This window comes from Medicago sativa, chromosome 7 (genome assembly GCF_051527215.1).
Source record: "Medicago sativa cultivar Bolivia chromosome 7, Bolivia_mono, whole genome shotgun sequence".
Taxonomy (NCBI): Eukaryota; Viridiplantae; Streptophyta; class Magnoliopsida; order Fabales; family Fabaceae; genus Medicago; species Medicago sativa.
Genome location: NC_140755.1, coordinates 88491875 through 88519177, shown reverse-complemented (window position 1 = coordinate 88519177; position 27303 = coordinate 88491875). Strand labels below are relative to the sequence as shown.

Sequence of the window (27303 nt, the reverse complement as noted above, 5' to 3'; positions counted from 1 at the left end):
TCTAGCCATATAGTGATGTGTGTGCATGCGTCGGTGCTTGTGTCGGTGTACATCATTAGAGTCCATTGTCCTTTACATCATACCCTAAATACATTCTATGGCCTCTTTGCCAAGAAATTAAAAGCATGAAAGTAAAATATTACAAAAAAAGCTCCTAAATGTTTACATTCTAACTTTGGTACAAATTAAATTGCAAGAAAGAAATAGAGATGAATATAGGATGAAATGGAGATGCTTATGATGAATATGAAATATGAAATGAAAAGGTTAGTAGCATAAGGCAATATCAAAGAGGTGAAGTAAAGGAAATACTAGAACATAAAAGATAGAAAATAAGTGCAAACATGGCTAAAATTTGTTCATAAAATGCAAGAACCAAGTGACCTATAATTCTCACATTCCAATTACATTTTAAAGGTTTAGAAACAAGTTTTGGAATGGGAATTAAGGCTACTTGATCTACTTGACATTTTAAAACAAATTTGGAGCATATTTACATCATTTAACTACTTAATGACTTGTAAGCTAAGTAACCTACCAAAATTCACAATTATGCAACAAAATTAAACACAAACAGTAGCTAAAACCTTATGAAATCAAGTGGCATAGGTCACTAAAATTCAACAAGCAATTTGGATTGAAATCAAGCAAATTTTCACTTATTTTTAGCCTAAAATATGACAAGAATAGCAAGAAAATTAATACTTCATTTTTTAACCAATTTTAACATGTAAAAATTATCACAAAATACTACAAAAATATCAAGAAATCTACATGAATTTTTTAGGAATTTTTTAAAGGTTTTTTGGACTAAAAATGCAAGACAATTATTAATTCTAACAAAAATAAGGGAAAAAAAAAGCTTCAATTATTTTTCACAGGCTTTAGCACAAAAAAATATCACAAAAAAGTTAAGAAAAATATCAAGAACACATTAGAAAAAAATTAGAAATTTTTGTGAAGAAATCTGGACAGGCAGGGGTGTATATAGCAAGAAAACAGCAAGAAACATGCAGGATAGGGGGGTGCGCGTAGCACATGCTTACAGGCATGGCAGTTGGGCTTGAACAAGCCTGCTGGGTATGGGTCGAACCAGTTAAAATGGGTTGAGGAAATGGATACAACATGGTTCAAGGTATAAGCTTGCTGTGTTGAGAAAACAAATCAATTGCCTTGCCTTTCCTTCTCTCTCACGTGCCATCCTCTCTCTCACTTAATCCTCACCGGAAAATTCATCAATCCTGCCGAAAAATTCATAGTTCGCCGGAAACTTCATCTTCTCCGGCGAGAATTGCAGTTTTCCGGCGAACACAAAAACTCGTCCGATCTCAAAACTGTTAACGATTTCCGAATCCTTTCTCCTTCCTCTATTCGATTTTCAGGTCAGATTTTCGAATAAAATTGCACAATCACCAGATATAGGACAAAAGCAAACGCGAAGAAAAGAAAAATAACAAGAAACGAAAAATACCTCTGTTCGAAACGGAGAACGGCCATAAAACAATGGAAGACCTCTGGATTCACGCTGATTCGGATCGAATCTTGCAGTTTGAATTCGGTTTGCTTCTGTTTCATCAACGTCTTGGTGGTTGATGCTGTTATGAGCTTCAGATCTGCCTAGGCCCTTGTTCGACCTCCTTCCTTCTTCAACATGCTGATTTCGCGAATCTAGTGCACGACCGGTCCAATTGAGGTTTCGAGAGTGGCTGGTTCAGTCTCTGTTCTTGCTCCCTCCTTCTCCTTTGATTCCTTCACGTTCTCAGCCTTTTCTCTGAATTCCGATTCACCTTCTTCTCGTTTCTTGCTCTTTGCGATGATTCGTTGCTGTTCGGTTTGCTGAAGAAAACTCAGCCGTAAAACTTGACTGATTTTGAATTCACGACGGCGAATACTGACCTTGATGATGATTGGCAGTTGCGCGGTGACGGTTAGCGCCGTCGTGAGCTGTTCATGCTTTGCGATTGGAAGCTTGGAATTCTTGCTTTCAACGACGAATCCGAGAAACTTTCGTGAGGATTTGCGATGAATTGAGGCTTTTGATTATGAGATTTTTGTGAATCGGTGAAAAATTTTGTGGAATTGGTGAGTTTTTTGATGAGTTTGGGAAGTTAGGGAGGTTGTTGTGGTGGTTTAGGTGGTGGTGGAAGTTAGTTATGGAGGTTAGAGTGGTGGAGAAAGTTAGTTAGAGGAGAGAGAGAAAGAGAGAAAAGAGAAAAATGATTTTTGGATTTTTTGTGTATTTGTGAAAATAATTAGTGTAAAAATGATTGAAAAATAATTGGTAAAAAAAATGATTAGTTTCTTTCCTTGACCAACTTTGACCTATTTATAGGTGATGTGGGATGCTTGGACCAATGGGAGTAGGACACGTGGCACTTGACTTGTAACAAACCTTGACTTTGACTTAAAAAGGATTAAAATGCGAATAACAAAAGTACGAGGACTAAAACGAAAATTAAAACTAAAATTGAATTGAAAAAGTAAATTGAAAATTAACGTAAAGCGAGACGATTAAAACAGCAAAGCAGATTAAAATGAATCAGCAATTATGTGAAATGACCAAAACGCCCCTAGGGACTAAAATGACTCGAAACGACTCGAATGCAATTTTAAAATGATTTTTTTAACAAGGGATTAAAGCGAGAGTTTATACAAGCAAGTTAAAAGACTCAGAGACAAATTTTAGAATTTAAACAGGGCTTGACACTTGAAAAGACTAAAATGCCCCTAGGGGCAAAACTGACTCAAAATGACTTTAAATGCAAGTTTTGGAATGGATTTTGACATAGAATGGAACAAAGACTTATTCAAACTACTTGAAAAGACTCAAACAAAATTTTTAAAAGACTGAGAGACATTTTTGACATAGGAAATGACTAAAATACCCTTGCATGTGAATTTTGCAAATAACATTGAAATAAAATGCAGAGAAAGATGCAAATGATCAGAGACAGTTCAAATGACTTATAATGCAAGAAAAGAAAAATTGATTAGTATTTTTAGGTCCAAAATTAGGGTATAACAGCTGCCCCTATTTAAGTTTCTTTGTCCGGAGAGTCAAGAGACGAAGTCTTAGAGTTGACGGGACGAAGATACTTAAATATTAACATTTGCACTGCTTTTGGACATAAAAATACGCTTTCAGAGTTTCAAAGACATGAATGTTATGCAATATTTGATTATGAATACAAGACAAACAATTGGAGTCTATGGAACCTGTCATGTTACTGGGGATTCAGGTGGACACTGACAGGGTAGACAAACCAGGGATAGAGAATAAGGTACAAGCTGTTCTTTGGGTCGAACTAGTCACTTGACCAAGGAATACAAAACAAGAGATAGGTGCAAGCTGTTCTTGGAATCGAACTTGGCACTTGACCGGAACCATAGACATATAGGCAGATACAAGCGGTTCTTTTGGATCGAACTTGACACTTGGTTGAAGATACAAACAGATAGGCAGACACAAACTGTTCTTTTGGATTGAACTGGCCGTTTGGCTGGAGACATAGACAAAAGGGTTGATACAAGCCGTTTCTTTGGATCGAACTTGCTTGTTGGATTATCACCACATCATGTGGGAGAGTGCAGACTGTTCTCTTAGATCGAACTTGTCGTTTGACTGATAACAAAGCGTAAGCTAGGTACAAACTGTTCTTCAGATTGAACTTGCCGTCTGACTGATAACAGAGCATGAGCTGGGTACAAACTGTTCTTCAAATCGAACTTGCCGTTTGTCCGGAAGCATAGGTATACAAGTAGGTACAAGTGGTTCTTTTTTGGATCGAACCTGGCACTTGACCAGTAACAAGATACCAATTGAAAGTCTGGCTTAACAAGATACCGATTGAGGGTAAATTGTTATTGACTTGATTTGGAAATAGACATGACCATTTTTGTTGGCCCAAGAGTAAATTGAGAGTAAATTGACATTGATTTGAGTTGAAAATTGACATTGACAGTTGAGATTGAACAGAGGCATAGACATAGACATTGGAAATTGGAATTGGATTGAGACATAGACATTGACATTGAACTGGAGAGTTGCAATTGACATGGAGATTGGATTGAAATTGGAAATCGACATTTGACATTGGAGATTGTCATTGAAATTGGAATCGAAATTGGAGATTGGAAATTTGGCATTGACATTGGATTGAAATTGGAAATTGACATTGGAATTGTCATTGACATTGGAGATTGTCATTGGAGATTGACATTGGAATTGGATTGAAATTGGAATTTGACATTGAAATTGGCATTGGAATTGGAAATTGACATTGAAATTGACATTGGAATTGGAATTTGGCATTGGAATTGACATTAGAGATTAGCATTGGAATTGGAAATTGACATTGAAATTGACATTGGAATTGGAATTTGGCATTGGAATTGACATTAGAGATTAGCATTGGAATTGGAAATTGACATTGAAATTGTCATTGGATGTCAACATTGACGTTGTTATTGGGGTTGAGATTGCTTCGAATTCGACATTTGACATGATTTGGAATTGAGATTGGAAGGTTGAGATTGCATCGAATTTGACAATTGACATTGAGTTGAATTTGACAGTTTGACATTGAAATTGAGATTGGAGTTGACATTGGAGATTGGAAATTGCTTCGAATTTGACAGTTTGACATTGAATTGGATTTGACAGTTGGATTTGAAATTGGAATCGACTTTGAGTTTGACAGTTGACAGTTGGATATGCAACATGTATGTATGGTATAGCAAGATTATTGGATGTATGAGCACATAAAATGCATGATTATGCATGTATGAATGCTTGAAATGCATGATTGATTGGCAGTTTGACAGGGAAAGTTTCACAGAGACAGACAAGACATTGGAAGATTGGGCACGTAGTGGCTCGTGCTGCAACATATTCACAGGGGAAAACCTCTTTGGAAAAGACCGTCGTTGAGAGACGTATCGAAACCATGGCTGAGGGCAATAAAACTTGTAGAGGAGGGAACCTTTGGAGGATCCTTGGATACAGGTCGCCGTTGCTAGGCGTGTCAGTGCTGGGTAAACATTGGATGTTCGCATCTGTGGTCAATGCTTTTTCAATATTCCATTCTTTCATTTTTCATTTTCAAACCCCACTTTTGCCTGAACCGCCCTTTCGGGTTTTCGATTCACCGGGGAATAGGTTCTTTGCATTGCCCCATTTTTGCCTGAATTGCCTTCATAGGTTGTCAATCAGCGGGGTGCTCATTTTTGCCTAAGCCGCCCTTTCGGGTTTTCAACTTAGCGAGCTCTTTATTTGTATTCTTTTCATTTTTTCACTTTCATTTTCATTCTGTTTTTTCATTCTTGCCATTGACCACAGATCATCCTGGGGAGTAACCTGCTTGTAACATGTATTGAAATAGACATTGATACTCATTCATTCATGCATGTTTCATTGAAATGTACCCTGTTGCTCAGGTTTGCTTTCAAAATAGAAAGAAAAAGATTTTCAATTTTCAAAAATGTTCGTTTCAGACATTGTCATTATCAAATAGAAGGAAAATATTTTGTATAAAGCATTGAAAGTAGAAGGGAAAATAGAATTGCAAACAGTAGAAAGGCTCAAATTGATGTAGAAGAGTGAAAGTTAGCCAAAGGCATGACTTCACGGATTTACAAAGCTTGGAAAATGGTAATTTTATTGGTTGGTGATACATTGAACACGATGACCGCTACATTTCATAGAAATTTTGAATTCACAGGTACAGAAGCCTCTGATGAAGAATGATCATTGACAGTTGTAGATGCCCCAAGGGGTGATGGTGATTTGCCAGATATAGTTACTTGTCTTTTATTGTCAACCTCATTTTTGCATGAACCGCCCTTTCGGGTTTTCGGCTCATCGAGGCGCTCATTCTTGCCTGAGTTGCGTACAATCTCAGCGAGCTTTTTCGTATTCATTTTTTTTGTCCCTAACTTTTGCCTGGATCGCCCTTTCGGGTTTTCGATCCACCGGGAAGCGCATTTTTGCCTAGGCCGCCCTTTCGGGTTTTCGACCTACCACGCTGTTCTTTTTTTTTTAGACAAAGTATTTCTTGACTATATCGGCATTAACAGGATTTGGAAGCTCAACACCAACCATGTGTGTAAGAATCAAAGCACCATCAGAGAAAGCCTTCTTGACGACATAAGGACCTTCATAGTTAGGTGTCCACTTGCCCCTTGGGTCGGGTTGCTGACTTATTCTTCTTTTCAATACAAGTTCTCCTTCCTTGAATTCTCGAGGTCGGACTTTCTTGTCAAAAGCATTCTTCATTCGCACTTGATACAACTGTCCATGAGTCATAGCATCCATACGTTTCTCTTCAATCAGATTCAATTGATCATACCGACTTTGACACCATTCAGCCTCAGTTAACTTTGCTTCCATGATTACTCGAAGAGATGGAATCTCCACTTCCAGAGGGAGAACTGCTTCCATACCATATACAAGAGAGAAAGGGGTTGCCCCGGTTGAACTGCGTACTGTAGTACGGTAACCATGCAAGGCAAATGGTAGCGTTTCATGCCAGTCTTTGTAAGTAGTGACCATCTTCTGAACAATCTTCTTGATGTTCTTGTTAGCGGCCTCAACTGCACCATTCATCTGAGGCCTATAAGGAGAAGAGTTGTGATGTTCAATTTTGAATTCTTCACATAAAGCTTGCATCATGCTATTGTTCAGATTGGAACCATTGTCAGTGATGATCTTGTTAGGAACACCATATCGACAGATGATGTTATTCTTAATAAACTTGACAACCACTTGTTTGGTCACATTTGCATAGGAAGCAGCTTCAACCCACTTGGTGAAGTAGTCAATTGCCACTAGAATGAAGCGATGTCCATTGGAAGCTTTTGGTTCAATTCTTCCGATCATGTCAATGCCCCACATAGAGAAAGGCCATGGGGAAGATATAACATTGAGAGCATGTGGAGGCACATGAATCTTGTCGGCATAAATTTGACACTTGTGGCATCTTTTGGCATGTCTGTTGCAGTCACGTTCCATAGTAATCCAGTAATAGCCGGCTCTTAACAGCTTTCTTGACATGGTGTGACCCGAAGCATGGGTCCCAAAGGTACCATCATGTACATCATGCATCAACTTCTCAGCTTCTTGTTTGTCAACACATCTCAACAAGACCATATCATAGTTCCTCTTGTATAGGATTTCTCCGTCCAGAAGGAATTTGCTAGCCCATCGTCTCAGAGTCTTTTTATCCCTGTTGGAAGCACCGGGTGGATATTCACGATTCTGCAAGAATTGTTTGATGTTGTAATACCAAGGCTTTTTATCATTCACATCTCTATCAGCTTGATCTGGCATATTTTCAATGGTAAACACATGAGCGGGTCTATCAAGACGCTGTACTTTGATTACAGGCACATCATTCCAGTGATTGACACGAAACATAGAAGACAAAGTAGCAAGAGCGTCAGCCATTTGATTTTCATCCCGAGGGATGTGGTGCAGTTCAACCTTTGTAAAGTATGTCAACAGACGTCTTGCATAGTCACGGTAAGGGATCAGCTTCTCATGATGAGTCTCCCATTCACCCTTTATCTGATTAATGACAAGTGCAGAATCTCCATAGATGTCAAGGTGTTTGATTCTCAGATCAAGGGCTTCTTCAATGCCCAAGATGCATGCTTCATATTCAGCTATGTTGTTTGTGCAGTCAAAGGTTATTCGAGCGGTGAAAGGAATGTGGTGCCCCTGCGGAGTTACAATGATGGCTCCAATTCCTTTACCATAAGCATTAACAGCACCATCAAACACCAATCCCCACTTGCTATTGGGATCTGGCCCTTCATTGATCAGTGGCTCTTCACAGTCTTTTGCTTTCAGATACATAATTTCTTCATCAGGGAAATCAAATTTAATTGGCTGGTAATCATCAAGAGGTTGACAAGCAAGATGCTCGGCAAGGACACTTCCTTTGATTGCTTTCTGAGCTTTGTACACAATATCATATTCAGACAACAACATTTGCCAACGCGCAATCTTTCCAGTAACAGCAGGCTTTTCAAAGATGTACTTGATTGGATCCATTCGGGATATCAACCAAGTTGTATGATTCACCATATAATGACGCAGGCGTTTGGCAGCCCAAGCTAAAGCACAACAAGTCTTTTCGAGCATTGTATACCGAGTCTCGCAGTCGGTGAACTTCTTGCTCAGATAGTAGATAGCATGCTCTTTCTTACCAGTCTCATCTTGCTGACCGAGAACACAGCCCACTGAATCATCTAACACTGACAGATACATAATCAAAGGCCTTCCTTCCACTGGCGGGACAAGGATAGGTGGCTCCAACAGGTATTCTTTAATGCTATCAAAAGCTTCCTGACATTCATCATTCCATACAACAGGCTGATTCTTTCTGAGCAATTTGAAAATTGGTCCACAGGTAGTAGTCATGTGAGATATGAATCTTGAAATATAGTTCAGACGTCCGAGGAAACCTCTGACTTGCTTCTCAGTTTGAGGGGCCGGCATCTCTCTGATGGCTCGGACTTTATCAGGATCAACTTCAATGCCTCTTTGGCTGACAATGAAGCCTAGCAACTTTCCAGATCGTACGCCGAATGTGCACTTGTTAGGATTTAACCGCAGCTTGTACTTTCTCAGTCTTTCAAACATCTTTTTCAAATACACAATATGCTGCTCTTCATCACTTGACTTCACAATCATATCATCAACATATACTTCAATCTCTTTGTGAATCATATCGTGAAACAGAGTGGTCATACCCCTTTGATAGGTAGCACCGGCATTTATCAAGCCAAACGGCATCACTTTATAACAGAACGTTCCCCATGGAGTGATGAAGGACGTCTTTTCTCTATCTTCAGGAGACATTCGTATTTGATTATAACCAGAGAAACCATCCATGAAAGAGAACACTTTGGATTGAGCAGTACTGTCAACAAGCACATCAATATGAGGCAATGGGAAGTTGTCTTTCGGACTAGCTTTATTCAAATCTCTGTAATCAACACACATTCGCACTTTCCCGTCTTTCTTTGGTACTGGTACAATGTTGGCAATCCACTCAGGGTATTCAGCTGTCATGAGGAAACCCGCATCAATTTGCTTTTGCACCTCAGCCTTGATCTTAAGAGCCATGTCTGGACGAGACCTTCTCAATTTCTGTTTGACAGGAGGACATTCAGGCCTTGTCGGTATCCGATGTTCCACAATCTTGGGATCTAGGCCCGGCATATCTTCATAGGACCATGCAAAGACATCTGGATAACCATGGAGAAGCTGGATGATCTTCTTTTTCACCTCTGGCTCGAGTGCAGCACCAATCTTGATCTCTCGCTTGTTCTCTTCAGTACCCAGGTTGATGAGTTCAATCTCTTCCTGGTGAGGCTGAATGGCTCTTCTTTCTTGCTCAAGCAGTCGAATGATCTCATACGGTATCTCTTCATCATCCTCATCTTCAGCTTCATATACAGGGAATTCAAAATTTGGAGGAACCATAGGGTCACTGTGTTCAACGGGTTTATTATGGTTCAATCTGCATAATATGATTGGGATGATTTTTTAGAAAAATGTTTTTATGCAGATTTTTAAAATTAATAAGAAAATAACAAATGTTTTGGTTTTTTCTGGCATTACCATTATTTCCAAGAAAAAGGCACTAAAAAGTTAAAAAACAAAGAGTCGTGAGAAAAACGACAACTTTTATTGAAAACGGCAATGCCGAAACAAACATGCCCTTACAATGATATCACTTTCGCCTTGGGCAGAGCGAAAGGATTGTTATTTTGAAAACAAGAAACATGAGCAACAAAAACACATTACATGGAAGCATGCATGACTAAAGGAACATCAATGGCTTCCCAATTTCTCACAGTGCCTCCTGGTATAACAAATGTAGGCACGTGGCTTCTTTCAGCAGCATCTTCAGTAATAGCGTTGATGAACCCAGCACTGTAGAAAGTTCCCTTTGAAACAGCAGATGTCGGGGAGAATCCAAGGCCCTCTTTACGCTTGTTTTCCAAGATCTGAATCACTTTGCCCCAGCCAGCAGCTTGCCCTGCTTGAACAGCCTTCTGGGCATCTTTCAGTGAGGCCATGCTAGCACCAGCCCTCCGGGGCTCTGCGCCCTCAACAGTCAAGCCTTGGAATGACGTCCCTTCTGCGGACCCTGCTTCAACACAAGAGAACGATGATATTTGGCTAACCAGAAATGCCTCCTCACCATATACGGTGACAACCTTACCGTTTCTCATGAACTTGAGCTTCTGATGCAAAGTGGATGTGACTGCTCCCGCGTCATGGATCCATGGTCTTCCAAGGAGACAGCTGTAAGAGGCGTTGATATCCATGACTTGGAAAGTAATTTGAAAGGTCTCAGGACCAATGGTAATGGGCAAGTCCACTTCCCCGAGAACATCTTTGCGGGATCCATCAAAAGCTTTAACCAGATAACTGCTACCCCTCAGAGAAATTCCATGATGGCTCAATTGCCTTAGCGTGGATTCGGGCATTACATTCAGAGATGATCCAGTGTCTACCAATACGTTGGATATCAGGTCAGATCCACAATGTACTGAAATATGTAGAGCCAAGTTGTGGCGTTTCCCTGCTTCGGGGAGCTCATCGTCACCGAACCCCAAGTTGTTGCAGGCAGTAATATTACTCACTATCCCATCAAATTGATCCACAGAGACTTCGTGGTCAACATAAGCTTGCTCCAGTATCTTCATTAACACCTTCCTGTGAGCTTCTGAGCTCATGAGCAGAGACAAGATGGATATCTTCGATGGGGTTTGTAGCAGCTGGTCAACAATCTTATAGTCACTTTTCTTGATAAGCCTCAGGATTTCGTCCAGATTGGACTCTTCAATAGATTGGCCTGCTGGGCCGGTGTTCTCGTCAACAGGAGGAGCGACCGGTGGAATCACCGTAGCAATGGGTGTGACCACCTGCCTTTGGAACAAGGGTGGACGGACTTTTCCACTTCTCAGAGTTGTAATTTCACCGGCAACATTATCAACTGTGGCTGGGGATACCAGAGGTACTTCCACCCCATTTTCAACCATGGTTGCGTTGTATTTGTAGGGAATTGCTTTGGTAGAGGTATAAGATACCGGACCAGGTAGCCTGATCACCAAAGGCTCAACATTCTTTGCACTTTCAACAGGAGAATCATGGAACACTGGCACGATCACACATACATCACTGACAATCAAGTACTTGTCATCCATCAGACTCTGAATATCATTCTGCACAACACAACAGCCCATAGGATTCTGCAGACATTCCGAACAAGAATCATGATCATGTTTGAACAGATAAGCCTGGCAGAGCTTGATATGTAGAGGTACCAAGGGAGTAACGACATTGCGGACATCCAACATGGGATCCTCTTGAGGAACGGGAATCCTTTCAAAGGCCTCAATCATATTGACAGCAGCATGGTTTGGAAGCGGGTTGTCAAGGACGTGAGGAACGCTATTCTCAAAAGTCAACCGTCCCTTTTCTATCAGATCTTTCACAATATATTTCAGAGCAAAGCAACCTTCAATATCATGGCCTTGAGCACCCTGATGGAATTCACATGTTAGGTCCTGACGGAACCTGGGAGGCAATGGATTAGGCGGAGGCTTGCCTGGTCTGGTGACACAGTGCCCCTTAGCAAGTAGAGTTGGGAGCAGCTCACCATAAAGCATTGGTATTGTTGGAAAAGAAGGTTTGGGTCGGGGACCCTGTTGTTGCTGCCGTTGCTGTTGAGCAGGAGGCTGTTGTTGTACTTGCTGGGGGATGGCGTTGACGGGCATTGGTGGTTGACCCGGTGGTAGAGGATATTGCTGATAGAATGGTGGGAAGAAAGGATGTTGAGAGTATTGCATGTATTGATAGGGCAAAGGTAGCTGCATGGCTGCTGCAGACGGGTTACCAGACACCATCCCTATGTCAGATTCTTTTCTCTTGTGATGACCGTTACCGTACTTCTTTGGTGCACTGTTTGATGATTCACCTTTCTCTAGGACAATAATACCATCTCGGACGGCCTCCTCTAGTCGAGTGCCCATTGTAACCATATCAGAGAAGTTGTTTGGGGCAGAGATTATCATTCTCTCCTTGTATTCCTTCTTCAGAGTCTTCAGGAATGTCTGTGTCAATTCTTCCTCATCAAGTCGAGGAGAAACACGGGCAGCTGCCCCTCTCCACCTCTGAGCATATTCTCGGAAGGTTTCATCTGATTTCTGAGATAGGGCTTTAAGAGAGTCCCTGTTTGGCCTTAGGCGGGTATTGAATTCATATTGACCTTCGAAAGCGGCAGCGAGTTCCTCAAAGGTATGGATGTTATCTTTGCTCAGACTAGTGTACCAATCTGCTGCATCATCTGTCAAGCTACTCTGGAAGCAGTGGATCATCAGTGCGTCATTGTCGGCATAGTTAGCCATCTTTCTGACATACCGGATAACATGGTTATGTGGGCAAGAAGTCCCATTGTACTTGTCAAATTCTGGCTCTTTGAATTTCTTAGGAACCTCAAATCGGGATACCAAGCATAGATCACGAGCTTTAGTAGGAGCTCCATTGTTTCCTCGGCTAGCCTTGACCTCACGGAGTTCTCCAGCCAACTCCCTCAACTGTTTCTTCATAGCTTCCATTGCGGGATCTTGTCCACGCGGAGTATCAACATCAATCACCTGTTGCACAGTGTGTACAATAGGGTCGGTAACAACGGTAGTCACCTGAGGCATAGCAGTAGACACAGGAATCTGTCCTTGACCAGCAAAACCAGAGACACCAGCGGCAGTATTAGGAGAGTAGTAAGCTGAGAGGCCATAAGGACGGCCGTTGGGCATAACAAAACGAGCATCAGTAGCCACAGTAGATAGTGGGATAGAGGGAATCACCTCAGCAGTAACTGGAACAGAAGTGGCTGGTTGTTCCTGTGAAGCCATCATAGCAGACATAGCGTCATGAGCCTTAGCCAAGTCTTCTTTCATAGCAGCCAATTCGGCACGGAGCTGAGCATTCTCTTCTTCAAAATTAGCCATCATCCTTCTCTTGTGAAATCTTGTCTGATGAATTCTATCTGGTTGGTAGACTTTGCGAACACGAGCCACTTTTCAGACTGCGGCGGACAAAACCAGGAGGCAATGAGCACGAGAGAAGTTTTTTGTGACCGATGAATGATGCATATGATGCATGATATGCAAATGCAAAAAGACTCTTTTTTTTTGTCAGAAGACTTGTCAAAGTGGTTGTGAACATCACGGAGAAACACGGTTTTATTTGAAGATCTTAAGCAAAACTAGAAGTTTAGTTGAAATGGTATCACTTGGTATTCACATCTGTGATGTTCAAAAGATGACTTGTCTAAGTCCTCCGATAAATGCATGGAAAAAAGTTTATGCATGTATGCATGTATGCATGAATGCATGATTATGTTCAAGTTCGGAGAAAACATGGTGGGTTTGAAGTTCAAAGTCGAGGAGTCATGGGTGGACACGGTTGTCGAATGAGAAAACTGGGCAGGTTGCAATGTTACTGTGGAACATTTGGAAAAGTCGGAACCTGCGAGTTTAGCAAAATGTTACAGAGTCGGTTCAGGCTATCAGTATGAGAGCTAAGCAAGGGTTGTCAGACTGGAATGATGCGAACAACAGGAAGAATCATAGTGGCGTGACTGGAAATTCCGTTGCAGCGAACTCAGCAAACCACTTGCAGACAGTGGCAGCGCAAGGTGTTGTGACAGCACAGATCCGGTGGAAGAAACTGCAGCAAGGTATGCTTAAGTGTAATGTGGACGCGGCTTTTTCGGAGGCTTTAAACTATGTTGGTTTTGGCGTATGTATACGCGATGCTGTTCGTAATTTCATAAGGGCGAAAACGATGTGGTCTAATCCGGTGTGTTCGTCCGATGTTGGAGAAGCATTGAGACTTCTCTATGCTATCCAATGGATACATGAACTACAACTTACAAATGTGGATTTTGAGTTGGATGTGAAGAAAGTTGTAGATTATTTCAATAGAGGTAGCAATGATGTGTCTGAATTCGGAGCAATCATGGATGTGTGTAGACGAATTCATAACTCTTATTTTGAAAACTCTAAGGTGGAGTTTAGTCGGAGACAGACGAACGAGGTCGCTCACACCCTTACTCGAGAGACTTCTTCCCTAACTAGCCCCCATGTATTTAATGAAGCACCTTTATGTATTTCGACATTGATTATTAATGAAAAGATGTAAGCTACTTTTCCTATAATAAAAAAAAAAAAATACATCATTAGACTGTACCAAAAAAAACATCATTAGACTTTTCCTAAAATAATAATAATTATCTTTCTGTAAAGGAATTATCTTATTTTTATTGAACATTCAGAGTCAGAGTTAAAGATATTTTGTATCCCTCAAAATAATTATATATATTTTTTTTGAAAGGTCAAAATAATTATATTGGCTTCAATTTATTTTTTGACTTATTCCAAGTAATTTTTTTAGGGGGGTTATTCCAAGTAATTTTTTATTCATTAAAATACTTATAGAAAAACTAATGAATATTTTTTAACAACCAATATTAATATTTAATGTTGACTTGTTAGACTTCGTCTATTAAGATCAAAATGGCAAAATCCTACTAAATGTTTTAACATTATCCACAATTCCACAAATATTTTATAATCTCTAGTAAAAAAATATTAGATTGAAGTTTTTAAGACGTTTACTTTGTTTTTTTTTGAAAGGAATACGTTTACTTTGTTGTATACCGTGAAAAAAATTCATGCGCTTGCTAATATCGGTGTGCTTCATGAGTCATGAGTTTGCTTTGGTGATTTATGATTTGTGTCTAGCCAACATTAGTTCTTTATTTGTTATGGATCGATCCTCGTAAACTTAACTCAGTTGATAAAGACATCGTATAATATATATAGAGGTTGGAGTTCAAATTCTAAACTCTTTATTTATCCACCTTAAAAAAATAGAATTCTAACTAGTAGGTTATTCGGGAAAAAAATTAATGTTTTAGGACCAAAATTCTCTGCAATTCAAGTTGCAGTCCTTGCAGTAAAAGGACCAAAAAGAACCATGATAGTGTAAATGTAGGGACTGCAAACAAGTTGAATGCAGGAAATCTCATTCAGATGCTTGGAGGGTAGCTAGTTGTTTAGTTTGTTCTTCCTTTGGAATTAAACCCTCTTTATTTAAAAAAAAAATATGAGAGTCATTCAATTTAGTGGAATAATCTAAATTCATAATATATGATGAATAAAAGTTTAAATTCTTATTGAAAGATTTCATATTTAGTGTCTAGTAATGTCTTAAATATGATTACCTTTGACAGAGAAGAATGGTTGGAATACAAAAACAAAGTATTTAAATATATTTTTCATAAAATAATATACTTTGAATTAAAAATCTAATCAATAGATAGATGTCTTAAGAAAGCTTTGAATACATTAATTTAAAGCTTTCTAATTAAAGGTATCTATATTACCTTTAAGCTTATGCCCCTCTCAACAAAAAACTTTAAGCTCAACTCAAGCACGGGGCCATACAAACATATTGTCATTGCATCTGGGCCACACAACACATCTATTTTGGTGCCATTAATGACCCAGATTTAATGGCACGGTGCCATTAATGACACCAAAGTGCTGCCCGAGAAAAGAGGAGGAGTAGGTAGAGAGAGAAAGTGAGAGAAGTCTGATTGATAATTGTGAGGTTGAAAACAAATGGAAAAATTTTAATGTTGAGGGAATACGATAAGAATGTGTTTTTCATTTGATCCAACCGTTAAAATTTATTTTCCCATGATGGGAAACTCTTTCCCCTACCCACCCTAAATGCCACCCTCAAGCACGTATTATATTTTTACATATTTGTCACTTGTGCACACGTAGGGTTAATATGTATGAATTTTAAATTAAGACTAAACTACTTTGAAAATGATCAGTCCATTTTTAATTTAGTTTAATTGAGATTTATGGTAATAAAAAAAAATAGTAATCTTAATCTATCAAGATTAAAAAACAATACACCACAATCTACTTGGATTGATCTGATGGTGTTGGTTTGAGTCCCTGGAATGTGCTCATATTCAAGGTCTTTGGATCAATTCATCCCGTGTCAATTTCGATGGGTTAGTTTAGCTGTTTTTTCAAAAAAAATACACCCTAATTTTTGTAACATCCCAGACTGCTTTAAGCATTGCCGACTGACCCTACAAACCAACACGAGTCTTTTCAGCGTGTTTTGTCCTCACTCGCACGCTTATCGGAAAACTTCCCGGTAGGTCACCCATCCCAAAATTGCTCCAAGTCAAGCACGCTTAACTGTGGAGTTCTTATGGAATGAGCTACCGAAAAGAAGATGCATCTTTGTTTTTTGTAGCCCATTCGATAAGAACTCCACAGTTAAGCGTGCTTGACTTAGAGTAGTCTTTGGATGGGTGACCTAACGGGAAGTTTTCCGGTAAGCGTGCGAGTGAGGACAAAACACGCTGGAAAGACTCGTGTTGGTTTGTAGGGTCAGTCGACAATGTTTAAAGTCGTCTGGGATGTTAGAAAAGGTATCAGAGCAGACCTCTCCCATTGCGGTGTGGTTCGGGGACGAACCAGGCAGAAGCTGGTGGGCACGTAACACCCACGGCTGACGAGAGCAGGGGAGTGATCGCCGGTGCACAAGGCACGACAATGAGCGGCTCCCGACAGTTTCTAGAGGAACCGAATCACATCGGAATGAGAGGGATCCTGAGGCCGTGTAGGTATGAGACTACATGGTTGAAGGAAGGCTTATAAGAATTGTTAGATACTACCTATATCAACAAGATGCATCTTCTATTTGGTAGCCCATTGCATAAGAACTCCACAGTTAAGCGTGCTTGACTTGGAGTAGTCTTTGGATGGGTGACCTATTGCATAAGAACTTCCCGGTAAGCGTGCGAGTGAGGACAAAACACGCTGAAAAGACTCGTGTTGGTTTGTAGTGTCGGTCGACAATGTTTAAAGTCGTCTGGGATGTTACAGTTTTTGTCTAATGTATTTCAATAGAAGCACTTTCGAAGACTAATCTAGTCTAGTACTAATAAATGTGGTTAAGAGGTCCTTACAACAGCCATTAATCTAATAACACCAAGAATACCATACACAGCCCTCCTAGTAATACATTCATTCTCATTTATAATGCACAGCTCAAAAACAAATATTGGAATATACCTCCTCCAAGTTCACTGTGAAAACTTTAATATCTGTAGTGGAAAATAACAGAACATAGTGTAAAATGAGTACATTTGAATTTCAGTAATAAATTATTAGCCAATGAAAAAACCTCATTGTTGAGGCTAAAAGCTATAAGCTGGCTTTCTGTGTTACTGTAATAGCATTTTATATCAGCTTTATTTCTTCTTATTTTGCTACTTCCTTTATTACCTGTACAAAAGAAACTTAAACAACTTGATTCATTTCTTGTTTCTGCATCTGCACTTAGCTCTTTTTGCACTCATAGTCTGCATAAAGTAATTAAAATATGAGTCATGTTAACTTGTGCCCTTAGGGCACATGTTAAGCAACCTAAATAGAGCAATTTTGCATTGGAAAACACAATATAACAACTTTTAAGAAGTTGAATGCACGCCTTTTGATATGTGTATTTCTATAATGAGTATCTTAACATGTGCCTTGAGGGCACAAATTAACATTAGCCTTAAAATATATATTAGTGCAGGCATGAACTAATCATGATTAACTGCATGGAAATGAATAGGGGAATAAAATTAACTAACTTATAAATTTAATTAAGTACCTTTAATTGTTTTTGAAGATCTTTAATGTACTCTACAGCCAAGTCTAACATTTCTGATGTGCAAGTTTGCTGCCAAAATTAAACAATGTTTAACTTTCTAAACACAAAAACATAATTGTCTTAAAAGGGGGAAAAAATCAACAACTGTGTGATGATGATTCTGACCTTATCAATGTTTGGAACAACCTCTTGCAATTTTCTCATTCGTTCACTTATCCGAGTTCTTCTTACCCTTTCGGCAAGGCTTCTAGGATGTGTTGCAAAGCCTCTCTTTGCTCTGATGCTGCTCGGAACAGAATCTGGAAACTGGACCAAATTCTCCACAATAAACATTTCTGATGATTTTCTTGGCAAACTCAAGTGATGTGATAGTGTATCAACTTGATTTCGTACCCCTACGTTCTGAGTAACATCAAAATTGCGAATCAGCAAAATTAGGAGACAAAATTGCATTTAGGCCTAATAAAAAAAAAAAAGTTAACCTGTTATATACCTGGTCATTAGAATCATAAATGAATTTATGACCATAATATTGAGCATCCTCATTGCTACCTCCTTGTCTTCGATCATCACGGCTAGTTGTTCCAATGCCATCACTCCTCGTTTTAGAGTTATGTGATAACATTCTCAAGGAAGAAGGACTTCTTGGTGAGAAGCCAATTTGATTGTTCAATATGTTCATAGATAGAGTAAGTTCACCATCACTGTCATTCACCCCATCATAGTTTTCAACACCTTTCATAGATTCATACCCTGCAATTTACATTTATATGCATAAATAATGTTTAAAAATGTGAAAATCTAATGTGATTCATATTGCTAGGTATAATAAATCTTCAGAGAATGAATCCACCTATGCTTGTTTAGCATTTGTGGAATTAAGTCCTACTATCTCATGATTTGAATCAGCAAATTATAAACAACCATAAATTAGACAGAAATTGTTAAAAAAATAATAATTAGACATAAATGCCTCCCTTGTACATAAATAACTTTTTTTTTTGTTACACACATAAATAACTTATGTAACTACAAGGAAATACAATCTATCTAAGTCTAACGCTATTCGTTGGTGCATAGTATGTGTGAGTGTTGTAAACTCAAAATTCCGAATTCTATTCTTAATGATAAAAAAAAATTGATTTAGCTCCCATTTTTTTTTTAGATTTAGCAACATGTCTGTCCTAAAAAAAGTTATGTTTTAATTTCCAAAAGTCATTTAACACTAAATGCAAATGTCTCTCTACGATGACTAAAATTGTATCTTGTGTTGGACCAAACCTTAGCTGACCACTATATTCACAAAAAATTGCACTCTATTTCTTGAGCACAAAATATTAATTACAATTTCAAATTCTATTTTAAGAAAGCGTAGGGACAGCCCCCAAAAGAAACATCGAACTAGCCTAAAAAGTTGTCTAGAAGAAATTAAATCATTGAACAAAAAAGTCAAAATCAAGACAAAAAACAGAAATAGAAAAAGTACTACAATACCATTTCCAAAGGAGATGATGTTGTTGTTGGAGAAATGACCAGCATGGGAACCACTCTGTCTTAAAAGATTGGTATAAAAACCTTTGTGTTGATCCATTCTATAACCCTGCTGAGAATTCATGTGTCTTTGAGATAATGAAGACTCGTTGTTGTTGTTGTCACCTTTATGATTAAAAGGATTATGGTCCATGAATTCTCTAAAGGTAGATGAAGAAGTTTCACCAGAATTTGTAGCACAACCTTCAGCTTGTTTGAAACTTGAACGAAAACGAAGCAACCTTGAATTTGGTTGGTTTTGTTGGAGTTGTTGATAATGAGAATTCAAATCCATAAATGTTATATAACTCTTTTGTCACCTTAAACTTCAAAAATTAAAACGAATACTGGTTATTCAGCTTAGTAGTTCTTCCTATTCCTAAGTAGCTAGGTGTGGAAAAATATTAATGGATCAGTTTTGTGGAAAATAATAAATAAATATTCGTTGTTGTTGCAACTTGCAAGTGTAAGATTAAAAAATGAACAAAATTATGTTTTCTAGCGACGTAAACCGGCGTCGCAGGGCCCTATCTATTGTCTCTAATTGGATTATTCTTACTGCATGATTCCAAACAAGGAAACTATAGGATTATTTAATTGTCAATTTGCCAACTTGAATTACAAATAGTCATTATAAAATTACAAATAGTCTTACTGCAAGTTTGCTACTAGTATTTTTTTTAATAATATTTCTTTTTAGTCTTTTTATTTGAAGGAGGTATTTTTTTTTTATTCTTAATCCTTAGGGTGTGTTTTTTTTTTGAAAGAATCCTTAGGGTGTGTTTGTTTCAAGTTTACCAAATTCATTCAATAATATTCCTTGGAACATAAAGATGAGAATTTTATTCCAAGGTATTTAGAAAAAAGATGTTTGTTTCACACTATAATATTCCTGGAAACCATAAAAATAAGAATTATAATAGAAAATTAAATTCATTCAATAATATTCCTTGGAACATAAAGATGAGAATTTTATTCCAAGGTATTTAGAAAAAAGATGTTTGTTTCACACTATAACCATAAAAATAGGAATTATAATAGAAAATTACTCATGAATTTATTCTCATCTCTATGAGAACTTTATTCCCACCCTTTTCTTTGGAAATTTTTTCTATTCACAGGAACGTTTTATACCCAAAAATAAAATTTAGTAAACTTGTAACAAACATAGACATATGTATTCCTATCGTTTTATTCTCAGGAATCTACAACATATAACGTGAAACAAACGCACCCTAACATTCTTAGAGCTGATGGGCTGCAACTTTCACATCACCCTTTTTCTTATATTTATATAAACAAAGTTTTTTTTTACTTCACACGTTAAAAAAGGAAAAGTAGTAAAGTACTTATATTTACTAAAATACCATTTATTATTATAATTATGATCGTATTTGAGTTTTTTTACAATGACATTTGAGTAATTTTAGAAGAAAAGATTTCTCGAATGCTCTTTCATTTTATTTTATTTTTTACCAGTCAAATGATCTTTCTTAATCTTTATAATTTGATCTTTTGTATTTTATAAAAATGATTTGAGGTAAAAAGGTTGGTACAAATATCAGGGAATATTTTTTTTTTTTTGTTGGTCAAGAATCTCAGGGATTATTTTATTAATGCAAAACATACACTCATCATACAACTTGATGGTTTTTTATTATTTTGACAAGACCACAACTTGATGTATTATGTGTAGGAAGTTGGTACGCTTTTGAAACTTTCAAAATTTCTCGTGTATTTTTTTAACAACTTAATGCTTGTGTTATTTTGTTGTGTACGGAAGTTGCGTAATTTTTTTCTTTGACTTAGCTTGAATAAAAAGGAGTAGTGTTATTTGAATAATTAAAATTTTAGATCGTTTTATCAAAAAATAAAAATTGACTCATATTTTGTTTTTGTAGTGGTCGGGGTTTGAACCCCGGACCTTGTATATTTTTATGCATTGTCCAACCAACTGAGTTTAGCTCACAAGAACAATTGAGATCGTATTTTAATCCGGTATAAAAGTACATCATTCATAAATATTCATGTAATTAACTATGAGATATAAACAATTAATTAAAAAAATAAAATAGTACATGTACCGTATAAAACTAAAATAAGTATTTCTGTCCTCGTGAGCTTAGCTCAGCTGGTATGGACAATGCATAAAATATGCAAGGTCCGGGGTTCGAATCCCGACCACCACCAAAAAAATAAGTATTTCTCTTTAGCTGGTCATGGTCATTCCTTAGAAGGCTGATTCCACATTTTTTTATTTTTCATGATCTTGTGTATCATGCTTTAATGCTTTATTAGGGTTAGGATTTTCTCCATTTAAGATTATCTCAATTTCTTCCATTTAAAAGGAAAAAGACATAAAAAAGTTTGATCAAAATTTTAAAATATTTAATAGTGTGTGGGACCCGCTCAATAATCAGATTCAAGTATTTTTAGTTCTTCTTTTTGGCCTTAGTTCCCTTATTTTAACCCAAAAAATCCTTTAAATTTTAAAATTTTAATTTAATCTTTATTTTTTTTAAGGGTTAAATATATTTTTAGTCCCTATAAATATGTCAACTTTTCGTTTTAATCCCTCTAAAATTTTCCTTCGACTTTTAGTCCCTATAAAATTTTCAATCACTACTTTTGGTCCCTATTTTTAATTTAATTTTTGTATTTTTTAATGAAATTGTGCAGAAATGTGTAAAATATTCTAAAAAAAGTTCCTAAAAAAAATTAGAATTTTTTAACAAAACACAAATTAAATATAAATTTTTAACCGTAAAAAATATAAAAATCAATAGTATATATATAAAGTAAGGTTTTTTATGCCACATGTCGCTTCCACATTCATTCTCAATATTTTTATTATTTTTTCTATTTTATTTAACATAAATATCTCAACAAACTACACATCAATCAATCAATCAATCAATCAATAGTATATATATAAAGTAAGGTTTTTTATGCCACGTGTCACTTCCACATTCATTCTCAATATTTTTATTATTTTTTCAATTTTTAAAAACCAATATTTTATTTAACATAAATATCTCAACAAACTTTTGATCTTATGCACTCAGTATTTTTTATCTCAACAAACTACACATCAATCAATCAATCAATAGTATATATATAAAGTAAGGTTTTTTATGCCACGTGTCACTTCCACATTCATTCTCAATATTTTTATTATTTTTTCTATTTTTAAAAACCAATATTTTATTTAACATAAATATCTCAACAAACTTTTGATCTTATGCACTCAGTATTTTTTATCTCAACAAACTACACATCAATCAATCAATCAATCAATCAATAGTATATATATAAAGTACGATTTTTTATGCCACGTGTCACTTCCACATTCATTCTCAATATATATAATCCGAACTGTATCAGCACAAATTCTAAACATGTTTGTAACATGGATAGTCATTTTAGGTACAATATTAATCTTCCTAACTCTCATCCTTCTGTTTTTGGGTCATTGTTACCTGTTCTTAGTCAAAAATCGGGTTTTCGGGCTACTTGATCGGATTGCTCCGAAACTTCCCACGAAAATCAGAAAAAATTCAAGGACCATGACTCCCTAAGAAGGGACTTCTTACGGGACTCCGCCCCTCAAAATCCAAAATTCCATCGTTTAGACCTATTTTTCGTTTTTATTAATTTTTCATATTCTCAGAAAAATCTGAAAAAATTTGCATTAGTTTCATTTGATTTTTAGAATTTTTTGGTACTATTTTTATATTTTCATGATTTTATTTGACAGGTTTTTAGCATTTTTTTACTTAGTTTTTTTTGTTGTTTTTAAAAGCAAAACTCAAAACTGTTGAAATGTGAGAGAGTCTGATGGCTGATTATACATAAGAATTGTCCAGATTATAAAATCCAAAATAGTAAACATGAATCCGAATTTCAAAAACTGGAATGCACAAGGGCATTTTTGGAAATTTTACAGGGCGCGGGAGAAGGCAATAGGGTGGGAAAGTAATAGTCCATGTTTAAAGGGACCCAAAACTATTACCACTTGGACTAATTCATTATTGATTTTGCTACACTTTTTATTCTTGCATTGGACATTCATCTCATCATTTATATTTATTTTTAATTTTTTTTGAAATATTTATATTTATTTTTATGATATTATTATAATTGTAAATTTAAATAAATTCAATCTAATATACTGACACGTGTATTCGTGCACACAAACTTATAAAACTTATTTAATATCTAACCCGGGCAACGCCGGGTCTCTAAACTAGTATATATATAAAGTAAGGATTTTTTATGCCACGTGTCGCTTCCACGTTTATTCTCGATATTTTTATATTTTTTTCTATATCTTATTTGACATAAAAATCTCAGCAAACTTTTGATTTTATCCACTAAATATTTTATTTAATTTTATATTTAATTCCTAATATTTTGTGTAGCCAAAATATCTCAACAAACTATATATAATACTTTCAATACTATCCATTAAATCTTCCTTTATTTTTTCTTTCTTTTTTTTAGGAAAAGAAGTTTCAATTAGTTTTTTTCATTGAGGAAAAAAAGGCTTCGATTTGATTTTTTTAAACTATAAATAAAGGAGAATTTTTTAATCACGTAAACACATATTTTGAGCAGAAACTGAAACTCAAACCTTCTTTTGATCTAAGTTTTTTCTTTCTTCAGGTTTGACAAACATCTATACTATTGTTTCTTTTACTTATGCTTGGATTTTTATTTTTATATATACTATGAGAGGGAACTAACACCTACGAGTGAGTTTACCGATTGTTTTTTTTCTTTTTCTTTTAGGTCCTTAAACTATTGTTGCTGGCATCCATTACAAACACCTACGAGTTTCAGGTCCTTGAACTAACACCTATATTATTGTTTCTGTTTCAAGTCCTTGAACTAACTCCTATACTATTTTTTTTTCCCTTTTCGTTTCAACAGTAGTGTTTTAATATTATTAATCACCTATATTATTATCACCTATACTATTTTTTCAGGTCCTTTTCGTTTTAATATTATTAATCAGTAGCGTTTTGATTTTAATAATAATATTTCAGGACCTGATATATTTTTAGTTAATTTTATATTTAATTTCTAATATTTTATGTAGCCAAAATGTCTCAACAAACTATATATAATACTTTCAATACTATCCATTAAATATTTCTTTTTTTTAGGAAAAGAAGTTTCAATTAGTTACTATCTCTTTTAGCATCATATTATTCAATTAGTTTTTTTCATTGAGGAAAAAAAGGCTTCGGTTTTTTTTTAACTATAAATCAATAGTATATATATAAAGTAAGGTTTTTTATGCCACGTGTTACTTCCACATTCATTCTCAATATTTTTATTATTTTTTCTATTTTTAAAAACCAATATTATATTGTTAAGAACATTATAATAATCTTTTTTTTATAAAAAATTAGAATTTTTTTAACATGTAATGAATTAAATATAATTTTTTTAAAACGCCAAATATTCAAGATAAAACTAACGAAAATTTTGACCTAAAAATAAAATTTTGAGCTAACTTATTGCGGCGGAACGTTTTAAACAAGTATGTAAAAAATCATTAAAAAATTTAAAATTTTAAGCATAATTATACAAATTTTAATTTAACACGGACTAAAAACACTAATGGAAAATTTTGCAGGGACTAAAAAGTGTGATTTATTTTTATATGGACTAAAAACAAAACTGCAGATATTTATAGGGACCAAAAACTTAATTAACCCTTTTTTCTATTTTAAAAATCAATATTTTATTGGGTTAATTAAGTAAATGATCCCTGTAAATATTTAGAATATCACACTTTTTAGTCCTTATAAAATTTTCCATCAGCATTTTTAGTCGCTATAAAAATTTTCTATTAGCATTTTTAGTCCCTATAAAAAATTTCCATCAACATTTTTGGTCCCTAAAATGCTTAAGGAAAATGTCACAGGACTAAAAAGTGTGATTTTATTTTACAGGGACTAAAAACAAAATTGTGAATATTTATAGGGACTAAAAACTTAATTAACCATATTTTATTTAACATAAATATCTCAACAACATTTTGATCTTATCTACTCAATATTTTCTTTAAATTTTTATTGAATTTCTAATATTTTATGTAGCAAAAATATCTCAACAAACTACACATAATACTTTCAACAAAGTTTACATATACAATTTAATTTTATGATTAAAAGACTCCAATTTGTTTATTTGTTTTTAGGAAAAGAAGCTTCAATTAGTTATTACTAATCTTTTAGCACTATATCATTCAATTAGTTTTTATGTTTGAGGAAAAAAAAGGTTCGATTAGTTTTTTTTATTAAAAAAAGCTTCGATTAGTTTTTACGTTATCTTTTAGCAGCATATTAAAAAATATCACATATTTACATATTTTGAGCATAAGAAGAAACCCCAAACATTCTTTTTATCTAACATTTTTCCTTCTTCAGGTTTGACAAACACCAATTTTATTATTTCTCATACATATACTTTGATATATATATATATATATATATATATATATATATATATATATATATATACATACTCCCTCCGTTCTTTTTTAAGTGTCTTTTAAGAAAATTAACACAAAAATAGCGATGTGTATTTTTGCACATTTTCTTCCTATTATACCCTCATTTTCATCCACCAATAAATTCTTATTTTTTTGCACACACTTTATCTTTCCAATAAATTTAATATGTTATCTTTCTTTCGTAACAAACAATTGTCAGTTATTATCTTTTTCTCCAACAAATTTCTATTTTTTTGCGCACTCTCTCTATCATAACAAACAATCGTCAATTTTCTAAATATTGTGCAGATCTTTTTAATTATTTTAAGTCAATATGAAAATTATTCCAACTTCACATTAATCAAAAGTTAATAAAAAATTAACTTTTTTCCAACTCCTTTAATCAAAGTTAAGGCTTGAACTATGGCTTCATCCAATGTTACTGTCACACTAGAAATTTTTAACAATTGCTACTAATCTTATTTATAGAATTTTAACTCTTCTTCGAACTATTGTTTGAAAAAAATTGTTTAAATTTTAAGATAACAAGAATCAAACTTTGTTTAAAAAAAACAAACAAACAAACTTTGTTTAAATAAAAAAAAACTTTAGTTTTCCAAATAGATAACATTAATTAGTTTTATTGAAAAAGATAGAAGTAATTGACAAAGGGTATAATTGATAAATCGTACCTTTAAAACACTAAAAAGACAGTTAAATAGGAACAAAAAATTTATCCTAAAAAGACACTTAAAAAGGAACGGAGGGAGTATATTTCAACCACTTTCTTCCCTTTCAATCGATTTTTCTCTCTCATACGCATGGGCCACGAAACAAACTCATGACCACATGTTTAAAGGGACCCAAAATTCTTACCACTTGGACTAATTCATTATTGATTTTGTTACAATTTTTATTCTTGCATTGAACATTCATCTCATCATTTATATTTATTTTGATGATATTATTACAATTTTAAATTAAAATAAATTCAATCTAATATACTGACACATGTATTTGTGCACATAAACTTATAAAACTTATTTAATATCTAACCCGGGCAACGCCGGGTCTCTAAACTAGTAGTATATATATAAAGTAAGGTTTTTTATGCCACATGTCACTTCCACATTCATTCTCAATATTTTTATTATTTTTTCTATTTTATTTAACATAAATATCTCAACAAACTACACATCAATCAATCAATAGTATCAATAGTATATATATAAAGTAAGGTTTTTTATGCCACATGTCGCTTCCACGTTTATTCTCAATATTTTTATATTTTTTCTATATTTTATTTAACATCTTATTTGACATAAAAATCTCAGCAAATTTTTGATCTTATCCACTACATATTTTATTTAATTTTATATTTAATTCCTAATATTTTGTGTAGCCAAAATATCTCAACAAACTATATATAATACTTTCAATACTATCCATTAAATCTTACTTTATTTTTTTTCTTTCTTTTTTTTAGGAAAAG

At 35.2% G+C, this 27303-nt stretch overlaps 2 protein-coding genes across 3 annotated transcripts; one reads left to right on the top strand and one right to left on the bottom strand.

Annotated features, from left to right (window-relative positions):
- Positions 1–13594: 13594 nt before the first annotated feature.
- On the top strand, positions 13595–14224 carry LOC146909877 (uncharacterized). The gene has a single exon (XM_085729383.1). It carries the CDS (start codon positions 13595–13597, stop codon positions 14222–14224), a length of 630 nt encoding a protein of 209 aa, XP_085585509.1.
- A 2904-nt stretch (positions 14225–17128) lies between these two features.
- LOC146909876 (transcription factor bHLH130-like) lies at positions 17129–19681 on the bottom strand. Of its 2 annotated transcripts, XM_085724932.1 has the most exons (6): positions 19271–19681; positions 18270–18529; positions 17942–18178; positions 17777–17845; positions 17404–17480; positions 17129–17222 (listed from the first exon to the last, which is right to left on the bottom strand). In XM_085724932.1, exons 1-5 carry the CDS (start codon positions 19599–19601, stop codon positions 17433–17435), a joined length of 945 nt encoding a protein of 314 aa, XP_085581058.1. In that variant the 5' UTR covers positions 19602–19681; the 3' UTR covers positions 17129–17222; positions 17404–17432. The 2 variants fall into 2 exon arrangements, with proteins under 2 accessions (XP_085581058.1, XP_085581057.1); XM_085724931.1 differs by having other exon boundaries at positions 17129–17480.
- Between the last annotated feature and the right edge of the window lie 7622 nt (positions 19682–27303).